This window comes from Carica papaya, chromosome 9, assembly GCF_054855325.1.
Source record: "Carica papaya isolate Zhongbai chromosome 9, ASM5485532v1, whole genome shotgun sequence".
NCBI lineage: Eukaryota > Viridiplantae > Streptophyta > Magnoliopsida > Brassicales > Caricaceae > Carica > Carica papaya.
In genome coordinates, this window is record NC_142317.1 from 25,079,486 (window position 1) to 25,092,667 (window position 13,182).

At 34.2% G+C, this 13,182-nt stretch overlaps 1 protein-coding gene across 2 annotated transcripts; it reads right to left on the bottom strand.

The window, feature by feature from the left end:
* Nucleotides 1–625: 625 nt before the first annotated feature.
* LOC110819455 (Transducin/WD40 repeat-like superfamily protein) lies at nucleotides 626–12,391 on the bottom strand. 2 transcript variants are annotated; one of them, XM_088211191.1, is made up of 19 exons: nucleotides 12,020–12,391; nucleotides 10,567–10,768; nucleotides 10,007–10,084; nucleotides 8,781–8,882; nucleotides 8,528–8,682; nucleotides 4,898–5,015; nucleotides 4,678–4,779; nucleotides 4,334–4,490; nucleotides 4,125–4,233; nucleotides 3,934–4,036; nucleotides 3,622–3,772; nucleotides 3,406–3,538; nucleotides 3,206–3,312; nucleotides 3,062–3,129; nucleotides 2,893–2,953; nucleotides 2,477–2,704; nucleotides 2,233–2,317; nucleotides 1,802–1,980; nucleotides 626–1,163 (listed from the first exon to the last, which is right to left on the bottom strand). In XM_088211191.1, exons 2-19 carry the CDS (start codon nucleotides 10,756–10,758, stop codon nucleotides 1,078–1,080), a joined length of 2,214 nt encoding a protein of 737 aa, XP_088067317.1. In that variant the 5' UTR covers nucleotides 10,759–10,768; nucleotides 12,020–12,391; the 3' UTR covers nucleotides 626–1,077. The 2 variants fall into 2 exon arrangements, with proteins under 2 accessions (XP_088067317.1, XP_088067316.1); XM_088211190.1 differs by having other exon boundaries at nucleotides 10,007–10,132.
* Nucleotides 12,392–13,182: the final 791 nt, after the last annotated feature.

The following is a 13,182-nucleotide window of genomic DNA, read 5'->3' on the forward strand; positions in this document are numbered from 1 at the left end:
TTAATTTTTAAGTTAGTGAAATTAATAAAAATTTAAAATTTCTTAAAAAAAAAAAATTCCAACAATAGTGAAGGGAGGGACATAGGGAGAAGTAGGAACGATTGTGGATGACCTATCCAAATTTCTCAAAGAACTTAAACAAAACTTTACTATTACAAATTAATTATTAATTAATTAACTAATCAAAACAAAAAGTAATTTAACTAACTAAAATAACTAATTTCAATAATTTAAGAATATAACTGAATTATAAATTCAAGTTATTTTATATATTTATTTCTAGTAAAATTTTAAAAATATTTAGAAAACATTATCATAAATTATTCGAATTCGGACTAATTTTTTAAATTGTTAACCCAAAATCAACACACCCAAGAATATACATGAACTAACGTGCTGACCCTTCCCCACTCGGATCAAATTTATTCTTCAGGAAACCAGTGTGAAGCGGGTGATTCATATTCAAAATCAACATTAATATTAATCTGTTCAACATTTTCTTCTTCAGGTTGCTTTGATTTCTTAATTTTGCTGGAAATATTTACTGATAAAAGAATTTAGTTTTTTTAAATATTCAAAACCAACAGAATATACATCACAAGATGAGGTGTATGCGAAAAAAGAATTCTACAAAAGCTTTAGAATCTATTCTCATTAATCATACATTTATATAGAGTTCATTTTAAATATAATAATTTAATTATATCAGAGAGTATGAAAAAACAAAAACAAGAACTAAATGTGTCGCCAGTATCAGATTTTGCTCGGAAGTCAGAATTCAGAGGAATATTTGGTTCAAGCCCAAGGCAAAAATTTCCTAATACACAAATCAAAATTTAGGCAGAACTGTTACATCCCAACTATGACCGCTCTTTTCTTTTTTTTTTCTTTGATGAACCCAACAATCTCTGTTCCATTATCTGGAATGAGAAACTTCTCGAACTATATTGACTACAAGAAACACTAACCTCAAGATGAGAAGCTTCTCTAACTATAAATTATGCAGTTTTCTCTCCAAATCGCCCAGTCGAGTGGACACAAGCTTTACAAATACATTAACCTTCTTTCACCATCAACTTAGTGACAATAAAGTTTGATGATGGAATCAGCCCCTGCAGTGAACAACCATGGCTGCAGCGGATGGAATTTACAGTCCAGTACTCCTGAATATAGCCACAACAAACATCATCATCAATCTTATGTGGATGCATAAACAATAATTACAGTAGTAGTCTCCATACGCATAATGGCATGATCAAAAAGAATGTATACCAGCCTGTGCTAAAACCTCAACCATTTCCACCATCTCAACAGCCGTGCTTATGCAGAAATAGACAACAGTAATGTGTATGATGATGACTCCAGAGGAACCACATATTTATAAACATTTGTCCATATCCACGGTATACTACCATATGTTATAGGATTAAAATTATTGATGAACGAGTGAAGCCTTTTGGCAAAATAAGAGTAGAGTGTGATAATAAATTGATTCTCAAACACCACATCTAGCTAACTTATGTAATTTTGTCATGGGTTACAAAATATCTCGGGTATGACTCAACCAGCTCAATTTTTTATCCTAGCCAATTGTCTAGCTCTCACAGTGGCAAAAACTTAATGCTAGAATTTAATTACTTCAAACAACTCCATCAGTAAGCAATTCCTACAGACATGACATGGTCAACTTAATGCATTCTGTTAGTTTATAGAGACCAAAACCAACATACAAAAAATCAAGGATATTCCTTTTCACAATCAGTACCTGCAGGGAAGTAAAATAATAATAATTTTTACTCACCTCTTCCATTTGAGCTACCATGGCCTCGGAGGATTTCCAAAGGCACTATTAGGGGATTCTGATTGAAATCTGCATAAACCATGCCATGAAAAACATATGCGGTGCAGTCATCAGAGCATGAAGCAAACAGTGGGTACGTCCGATGAAAGGCCAGATTTGTTATGTCTTTGGGATGATTCCTGGAATTCCAAAACCACATGAAATCAATCAGAATATATAATAAGCACAAGTGAAGGGAATTCAATGAAGTTTACGCAAGATGCAAACCGGTGACTTTTAAGGACCAGCTCTGTTGTACAAAACTGTTTTAAAGTTTTGAACTTTGATTTTCTTTTCATTTTATGCCCCCCAACCCCTCCCCCCCCCACTTCTTAGGAAATGTGTTTATTTGCTATAAAAATTGACATCCTGCAGATTGTGGAATTACATACTTAAGAATTTTGTAAGGTTTAGAAGAGAGATCCATGTCAAACCAGCACATCTTTCCCTCTTTGCTACCCACGATAACATTATCACCTACATCAGAAGCATGTCATAAATTATAATAGAACAAGAAAGGTAACTGATAAATGATAAATATTCACCTTACCCCTAAAGCTGAAAAAAATAATAGCATTAAATACTACAAAGAATCTACAATTAAATGCATAATATAAATATGAGTTAAACAGATACCAGCAGGATGAACCGCAATCGAGGAGACTTCTCGAAGTCCAGTCACAAGCTTTTTAATCAGTTTTTGCTTCAAGAGATCATAGACGCGAACATTTTTCTTTGTCGCAATGAAGAAGATGGAATGCATAGGATGAAAAGCTGTTGAGACTGGAAGTCCATGCAACTTAAAAGGGATTCTTTGGGTAAGCCTTTTAGACAGTTGATGCATGAGAATTGCTCTTGATTCGGGTAACACACAGTCATGGAAATCCAAGAAAATGACTAGGCCAAAAATCACTACTTAACAGAAACTTCTAAAGCAAGATTACAATCAAATTAGGACCTTTTTGACAATATATATATATATATATATGAAACTTTTAATTATAGAAGAAGAAACAAGCCAATAAAAATTAATCAATTAAATAAATGGATATCAGCTGGCATAACTGTTGAAAGATAGTCTCCTTTACGATGCCATTCCACTGAAGATACAGTCTGCAGGGGCTCCAAATGCAAGCAGTTAAATTCTTCCCAAGAAAATTCAATGCCACCTGACAACTTCAGGAACAGATGTACAGACATAGAAGTGGATTGCAAGAATACCTTAAAATGTTTTAGCCTAATTCCCTCATGCTTGTCATCTTGAAGCCAGCTCACAAGTGCATCATTACCTAGCATACAAAATTCAATATTAGGACAATTTTCAAGTTATAAAACATTTTCAAATAACCCTAATTTCAAACTGACCAGGTTCATCAGGTGCTTTAGGATTCTCGACATGCAAAAGCTCCTTAATCTTTTTCTGTTCTTCCTCATTCCCAAGTCCAGAATTTAAGATGAGTACATCCTGTCCCCTACAAAAGTCTTAGCAGGTGATTTCCGGGCTATGGAATCTAAACATTAGAAAGATCTAAGAAAGAACTAAGAATACAGGCAATGAGCCTTACCTAGAAACTGCCACGATGGGAAGCTCAGGCAAAGGGTTCCAAGCGACATGCTGAACAGCTTCTCCAACCTCCCAGACTCTAAGACATCTACCAGTCTCCACTTCCCAAATACGAATACTTCCATCAGTTGAACCTATGAAGAATAGAAGAGAGACAACAAGATCAACATCACACAAGTTCTTTCACGCCTTCAAAAGAAAACCTTTAACATCCAACCTGAAGCAATCCACTGTCCTGAAGAATGAGTAGATATTGACAAAACTGCACCCTTATGACCTCTGTACTCAAGATAGCATGTCATTGGGTAAGGCCTTAGATCTTTTCGGCTTGGTAACTTCGGCTTTAAAGATTCAGGATCAATGTTAATCTGAACACAAACAACAGGAACAAAAGTTCATCACATTAGTTAGATTCAGGCCATCAGAAGCAAAGTTGACAAATTCATCAGCATGTAACATAACAACAAAAAGATAAATTTGGACAAGCATGAAAAGCTTGCCTCTAGCTTTTCGTTAGTCTCTTGCTTACCCGCTTTTTCCTAACTCTTGGACACAAATACAGATCCAAACACCGCTCAAAAGAGTCCTTCAAAGCATTCTCATAAGCCGTGATGCTTCTCAAAGATGTGAACCTAAGCATATTGAATTTGGTTAAGATGACAAATATTCAACTACCAAACAAGATAAGCAAATGAACACTCTGAGGCACATCATAGACACCTTTTAGGTATAAATTTTGGGCGGTCTTCCTCAGACATCAGCTGATAAGAATTGATCTCTTCTTGCATGGGAATATACTCCAAAGAAGGATTATATGATTCCTCGTGTCCTGAAAACCAATTTAATAGAAGCATTGAAAATAAATGATAAATTAAAAATGATAGCTGTAAGTTATGACTTTACATAAGAAGCCAGCTAAAAATTCATACCTGGCAATTTTGGCTTTGGTGCTGGTATGTAAGCCAAATGCTTAGCTGTTTCTGCTGAGCTAGAATCATCTCCCCACAAGAGATAGGAACGAGGCTCTTCTTTTGGCGTGTCAAAGTTTATCAATCCCTTCCGGATCGCTCTAACATACTGAACAACCTGTAGATTCATAACAAACAAGGAAAAATGAAATTAAGAACCAAGTGATGAAAGGATTAATCTTCCCCTCGTAGCACAGGTCACGAATATCAAATCCAAAAGCCACTGAATGATGAGAAATCTAAAAAAAAAAATTTCTCACATTTCTCTCACATAACAAAGAAAAAGAAAATATATAATGCCTCACCTTTCTGCTTTCCCATTTTGAAGGAATAAATCTCCTTTTTGGTTCTGGTGCATTTGAAAGTGGATGCTTTGCATCATCCCATTTAAACCAATCAACATAAGGCTGCATTAATAAGTAAAGAACTTAAGTTTAAGCATATTAAGAAGGAAATTCTCCAATAAAAGTAATTCATTATGAATAAAAATATGAATGAACATGAAAATAAATTGGAGGCATATACCTGATATGGATCAAAATCTGCATGAGGTGCCTTTCCTTCAACCAATCTGCGAATTATTCTGGTCTCTTCTTTTGTGAGCTCTACTTCTTCGTCATTATACTCATCATAAATCTTGCGCCTGAAATATAAAAATTATAGCAAAACTAATTACACAAATTCTCCAAATAGAACTTTCTAAAAACAATACAAGTAACAGTTAGAGTATTAATCTTCCAAGCCAGTTTTTTTTCGTGTAACAGTTGACATCACAACAGCAACCATATCCATCTATGAATTTGTCAACAAATGTTTTATCTTCATTTTATATTCATCTAATCAGCAAATAAAAGGTGAATATTGGAACTTATCACACAACAAATATTTGGTTCACTTTTTCTGCAATACCAGACACATCCATTCTAGGTAAAATATAAAAAAGAAAAATAATCATATCACTCCCAAACACTCAATCAATGAACAGTTCGTGTGCCATATTTGTCACTGAAACATCTGGAGTTTAAGGATGTAGCTGCAACATCCAGGGTTCAAGGATGTGGTTAGAAATGGGTGCAAGGATGAGAACAGGGCAAATTGAGAGGGATTCTGATCCATACACAAATTGAGAAATCTGAAGGGTGACATTGAAAAGTGGAATAAACAAGTCTTTGAGAACGTCTTCTAGAAGAAGGCAGGGATCTTAGAAGAAATAAGAGATATTGACAAAAAGGAAGTAGAGGGTAACATCTTGGAGGATCAAAATAAGAGATTAGTAGAGCTTGAGAATTAATTAGATGCAGTATTGATTCAAAAGGAATGATGCTGGAGACAAAAACAAAATCAAAATGCGTGCAGGACAGAGATGCCAATACTAGCCTCCTTCATAGGATGGTAATTGACGGAGGAGGAAGAATGTCATCAAGGAACTCGAACTCAATGATGGCCAGATGGAAAGAAAAAAACGAGGCTATTGGTAGAGAGATCACAAATTACTTTGAGAGATTGTATTCGAAAGAAAATAATCATAGATCTTTCATTGAAGGAATCAAGTGGGCCCCTATCCCTATGGATAAAGCCCAGAGCATGGAGACCATTTGAGATGGATGAGATTAAGCGGGCAGTGTGGAATTTGGCAAGGACAAGGCACTGGGACTGGGACCTCATGGATTACTATTGAGTTCATTAAGGATAATTGGAACAGTGAGAAGGTGGATTTAATCAAAGTTTTTGAGAGGAGTTTTTCATTAATGAGAAAATATGTAAAAACATGAACTATACCTTTCCCTTAATCCCAGAAAAAGATATGTCCATAAAGGTACCCAATTTTAGGCCAATAAGCCTGGTCACAAGCGACTACAACATTATAGCAAAGGTTTTATCCCTTACACTGAGTGAATCTCTTGATCAAACAATTTTCATCCATCAGAGTGCATTTGTGAGAGGTAGACAGATTCTAGATGTGTCTCTAGTGGCCAACAAGGTAGTGGAGTACACTAAGAGATCAAAAAGGAAAGGTATAGTTCTGAAACTTGACTTTGAGAAGGCACATGACCGGGTGAAGTGGAGATTCTTGGATAGGGTAATGGAGAGAAAAGAGTTCGTGGTTAGATGGAGAAAATGGATACAGGGATGATGTTTGACTACCTTCTGTTTTGCAGTGGTAGTTAATGGGAAACCACAGGAATGGGTCGGGGCCTGCAGAGGATTGAGATAAAGGGATCCTTGTCTTGATTTCTGTTCACTCTAGTAGTTGATCTTTTGAGTATAATGATCTCCAAGGCTGAAAGTAGGGGAAATGTTAAGGGCCTGAGAGTAGGTAGGGACAGTGTCAAGTGTCACACCCCCAGTTCGCTGATGACAACAATCCTATTCCTACAGCATGATAATTAGTCCATCTTTGCAGTTTTAACTCTCGTTCAGGTTTTCAGAGCTATTTCGGGTGTTAAGATAAATATGGGTAAGAGTGGACTGATTGGGGTATGTGGAGGAGGCTATAATTGATGGGTTAGTGACAGATATAGGTTGCAGGAAATTAGAATAGCCTTTCATCTATTCTAATGGGGTCCCATTAGGGGGTAACCCAAGAAGCAAATACTTTTGGAAAAGGGTTGAATACAAGGTAGCCAACCGGTCAAAGAGTTGGTGGCGTAGCCTTTTCCACTCTAGAAGGCAGAGTTCCATTCATTTAGACATGCCTTCAAGTATACCCTTGTACTATTTATCCCTATTTAAGATCCTGGCAAAGTAGCAGATAGAGATTAAGGGTCACATGAGGAGGTTCCTTTGGTCTCGGGTTCGGAAAGAATTCAAGGATCATCTAGTGGGGTGGGAAATTGTGGGAAGTCCAAGAGCTTAGGAGGCCTAGGGATAGGGAATCTCGTATTAAAAAATATATCCTTATTGGATAATTGGCTCTGGCATTTTCCAAGAGAATCGAATTCCTTATAGCACAGAGTGGTGAAAAGCATCCACAAGAGCAAGTGAGATAGTTGCAATGTCACTGCAGCTTGGAAAGCCATTTCCCAGGTGTACCCTTTTTACCTTCCTCATAACATAATCCAAGTGGGAAATAGCTCCACTTTGTGATTTACTGTTTGTTGAGCAACCAATCATTAGCCTCTCAATTCCCAAGGTCATACCGGATTTCTTCAAGACGTCAAGCTCACATATTCCACTTTACAATAACACAGGAAGGTATAACATCTTGAGATTTCAATTTATCTCATAACATTTGAATAGAGAGACTTTAGACATGTCAGCCTTCTGGAAGCGCCTTTGCACCCATTACCATTTCCCTCCAGCCTGACCAAAGATTGACCTTGGACACATCTGATATTTTTACTTGCAAATCTTTATTTGATCATCTCACAAGTAACCCCACCAACAATGTCATGCCTGTTGCTAAGGGATTTTGGAAAGTTTCTGCTTCTACTAAGGTGAGGCTTTTTGCTTCAATAATGACTCATCAAAAGCTTAACACGAACGATCTACTCCAAATTCATTGCCCTAGTCGTGCTCTTTCTCTTTACGCCTGTGTCTTCTGCTTCCGAGAGGGTGAAACGCATGCGCATTTGTTAAAGGGGAAGGGATTCAGAAAGCTGCCAAACCCTTGTGGCAAAGGGTGTTATTTGCAGGCCTCCGGTGCATCTGGTTGAAGCGCAACTTGAGAAAATTTAACAACAGAATTTATTCATATTCCGAAATGTGAGGAAGGGCGACTTTTCCATTGTCCCTTTAGACCAAAGGCCATGATTTTTTTTCAGATCTATTTGCATCATCAATCTCCACCAACACTGGGATACATTTATAACATCTCGTAGCTTTTCTACTATTAGCTTTTTCCGTTTCTCACATTTGTTTCCATAGCTGTCAAGGCTTTTGTTTCCCTGGCAAGGATTTCTCTTCTTCCCTGGCTGTACTTTTCTTTCTCATCTTAATAATATCTTCTCCTTTTGTTAAAAAAAGAAAATTGTTACTGAAACACGTACCATCTAATTTTCTCAAAGAAAAAACATGTTCCTTTTAGAGTTTGCAGCGAGACATGAATTAAGAAACAGCTGACAAGCTTTCCCTTTAGATCTAAAAGCAACATAAACAAGTAAACCAGTCCACCTAACACAGTTCCGGCTATTTAATTGCAATAAAAGGACTCACCAATTTTTCGAGTTGTCAACACTTGCAAGAAAAGAATCCAATTTATCCTGTTTCTCTTTCTTTGTTATCTTCTTTCCAGAAATGTCATAACCAATATGTTTCTCATCCCTGTACCACTCTAAAGGAACATCTCCAACTGTATTTCTTGGGGCAACCTATTGAAATGAAAGAGAAATAAAAAAGAACATGGAGAAGCTTTCTCAGCAGAAATATGACAAAATTCACTTGGTAAAACACTGAAACTATGACATACCTCATCTTCAGATGAATCACTCTCTTCAACTCCTAAAAACTCAGAGTTTTCACTTTGATCACGTTGACTATGAGTATTGTCTGGGTCTTCATGATTGTCTATCTGGACAAATCCTCCACTATTAAATTAATATTGAAGCAGAAAAAGAAAGAGAGATCCAGATAGCACCAACTTCGATGTGATCAAACAATTTCATCCCCATACAATTACTGGTACATACTACGGCAAAGATAGAGAACCAACAAACTTACAGCCCGTTTGGGTTCTCTGAATGAAATTTAGCTAAAATGTAACTTTGCAATTCACCAAAAACAGAATAATGCTATAATAGAATTGTGATAATTGGTCCGCAATCAATAATAATTTTTTACAACCCTATTACGATATTTGGTCTGATAGTATAAAGGTAAGAAAAAGTGCAATAAGTTTTAAATAACCATAGTAGCCTTATTTATTGGATTCATTTTAAAATATAAATGTATCATATACTTTAAAAGAATATATAAGTATTTCATGTATATATTAATTAAAAGGATATACTATGACATGATAAATTAATAAAATTTTATACAACTATTTAAATTAATAAAATTACAAACAATATATTCACTTCATATTATTTTAATTCCTAACATTATAGTGCCATAAAAATTATTCAGAAAATCTCTTAGTCACTGAAATTATCTTATAATAAATATCAAACCATATACTAACTGTAAATTTTCAAATATATGTAAATTAGGAAATAAAACATCAATTTTTTTTTTGAATTAATTAACTCAAATTTGTTAGTAAGAGACAGAGTACAATGGCAAAGCTGTAATCCTTATTCATGATCCTAGCCATGAATCAGGATTACAACTTTGCCATTAATTACAATTAGAAAAACCAACTGTATAATAAGTTCCTGTCATGTATAGTTATTACATTATTCTTAATTTATACACTGAACAAAACGTGCTTAAGTAATAGTATGACCTAGACTGGTTAAATTTTCCATACCTACAACTGCAGGAACAAAAGAAAAAGAATAAATGAACAGCCTTTTAAAAATTTATCGTTTTTCTCCTTAATATGTCTGTTCTCTTTCTCATAGTTACCTGAGTACTCCTTTTTTTGGAAAAGAAAAAGATGGAAAATAGAGCACCAATCGAATGCAACTCATATTCAATTTACCTGAGTGCTACCCTTGGAAGAGAAATAAGACAAAGGAAAGAACTGAGTACCTCATCTTTGGACACGTCACCTTCTCCTGCTTCTGAGTTGTTCAATGATTCATAATCTTCTGTTTCCTCAGGTTCTAACTGGCCCAATGATTCATGATCCTCAGAATCAAAGTTTCCAGGAAAATTCTAAAATAACTTTTGTCAACTCCTCCATATCGCACAAAATACAAATATTGAAAATAGGTGATGCACAGACTAACTCTAAGCGAGATGATGACGAAACAAGAAAACACACTACTTTTTTTGAAATACTATAAAATACCAATTAAATACAGGTCACGGAGAATTGAAGCATAATAATTTGCACTAACATGCAAGCATAGATAACATTATTTGAAATCTAATTGACAAGTTTATATGCACACAAATGGTGTTGTCCTTGCAAGTCTTTTAAGTTCAAAAGATCTATTCATTCTACCTTCTATTTCTGTCTTGTTTACTTAAAAGCACAGTGAGGGACTGAAACTGTCTTCTGCTCATTTCAAAAGCAAAGAAAATAGGGGCTAAACAAGTCTCAGTAAACCCACAAGTACGAAAGCGGAAAAGATAATGTTGACTACCTCAGAATCAGAATCAGAGTAAGCTTCAGTTTCTAGTTGCTGTTGTTGGTCATCATGTTTGTGTTCCCCTTGATGGTGGACTTGCTGTCTCATTTTTGGGCTTCTCTTCATTCTTTGATCTTTCTCTTCTTTAATTTTCTTCGTCTCCTTCTTTTGAACAGAACCCTTCTTACCTGTTCTCATATGTCTCATCACCAAGAATCTGCAATTAAAATCAAAATTTATGAGATGAAGAAAGCAAAATCAATACGAAAGGAAATAGTAATAACAACTATTCAAATAAATGATGGACCTCAAACTCCAAGTCCAATACAAAGGGTTTAAGAACATCAAGCATCAAGTAACTCTGAATGCACTATTAAGTGTAGATAAAATAAACCTAGAAAATCATGATGCTTTAGCAGTATGCCTATCAATTTAATAAAATGCTGCGCATGATTAAATTTTTGCACAAGAAAACTAAGAGCAGGGGATGCATAATAATACATACTTTTATCTAATTAATTAATTTTAATGATAAAGTTTTCCTGTCGTCCTCTTTAAGAAAGCATTTTTTATATCAAAATAAATTTACATAACATCATGACACCTACAGAACAAGTTCATATAGTAGATAAAAACAATTATAGAATATCACATCATCCTCCCAGATGTAAAATGTTGAAACAAAACACAACATAAGCAAGCTCAATAAAATAGATAAATATAACTAAATATTTTCCTCCCATAACAAATCCATCGCAAAGCAGGTACAGTATATTCACAAATCGATCACAAAATTTAAAGATCATAAACTACATAGAAACTAAAACAACTAAATTACAGATTCGGATCCTCACTTTTCACTCCTTTTCCATTTTGGTGCCTGAAACTTCTAATTCTTAAAATTAAATATTGTTTCCAGTTCAATCCTGTCAATTTTTCAGTCAAAATTTAAAGAACTTAAAATGCCTGCAACATGTGGTTTCCATGCCATAAAAAATATGATATGGCTGCTAATAGTTCAGTCAATAGAAGACCGAACTTGGTGAAAACTGGTTAAAACCTGAAAACCCAACACATCTTCTTTCTCATCACAAATCAATCTGAATACGAATGTCATCTTAGTACCCAACTCACAAAGTAAAGGAAAACAATGCACAAATAATCACAGAGAGGTCAAACAAAGAGAAATTTGGGAAAAAAATCAATATTATGAGCTTGAGCTTTTCTCTTAACATTCTTTCACAGAGATTGAAGGTATAACATTGTCACTAAGACAATAAAATTAAATTTATTTATCCACTCATGAAATCAATCCATAAGATAAGTCATCATGCACTCAAACTCGTTAAGTTTCTAAGTGAACCCAAAAGATAAGTTAACCAAACATATAGAACTAATCCCAAGATTTAACAGAAATTATTTTGATGAAAAGAAAGGCATTTACACAGCAATGAAGGAGAGAAAATACCGATTTTGAGGCTAGAAATCCTAAAAGAGCTCCTAGTTTTTCTCTCCGAGATTGACCCCTCTTATGGTCTCTCCCTGCTCCCGTTCGCCGGGCTACAGCTCTCTCTTTCTCTCTGCTTGATCTCAGTCGCTGGTCTTTTTGCTCTGGTTACCGCTTGCCTTAATATCTCTCGGGTTCTCCCACTTTTCTTCTCAGCTCCACCTCTCTCTCTGCTCTCAATCTCTCTCGCGCAAAGCTCGCATTCCTTCTTTCCTCGCGTTGTCCCTCTGCTCGAGCTCGTCCAGTTGCTTCCTCAAAACCCTAAAGACCAGGTACAGAGTGTAAGGTGAGAAGAAAGGATGAGAAGGAAGATGCCGTTGGGAATTTTAGGGTTTAACGGGTTTTAAGTATCTCATCGTAAATTTTAAGTTACCGCAATCTAAATTTTCAATTGAATTTTTTTTAATTTAAATGTGAAATTTGATTAATTTTAAAGAAAAATTAAAAATGATGAAATTGAGAATAAAAGATAAGGTGTATGTTTTAAATTTAAAATTGACAGTTTTCTAATTAAAAAGAATAATGATTTATAAATTTTGTAATTGAAATTTTAAGGTAAATGTGAAACATGAATAATACTAAACAAAAATAAAAAATTATTAAATTGAAAATAAAAAATAAATTCTAAATTTAAAGTTTAAAAATAAAATTTATCAATTAAAAAAATAATTACTTATAAGTTTCATCAGTTATTTTAATTTTTGAGTATATAAGTTTATAAGTTATTTTAGATTCATGATATAAAATAATTTTTCCCTGCAGAATTTTTCTTTTTGTTTGTGCAACAATGAGAAGCAATATATATGTATACAATTACAATAACAAAAGAGATAAGTAAAGACAACAAAATAAGTTATAATTAGGCGAGAATATTGGTTTGGTTTAATCAATTTTTAAAAACTTAGTTATTATAAATTTGTAAGTTACATGATTGTCATAATTTTAAGTTTATATGTGATATCTTTTTAATTTGAATGTAAATTTAATTATTTTTAAATAAAAATAAAATAATTATTTTGAATTTTAAATTTCAACTGAAATTTTATTATTTTTTAATGATTTCATAAATTTTATTAGTCATCTAAAATTGTTTAATATAAATAACTTTTTTATTACTAAATCAA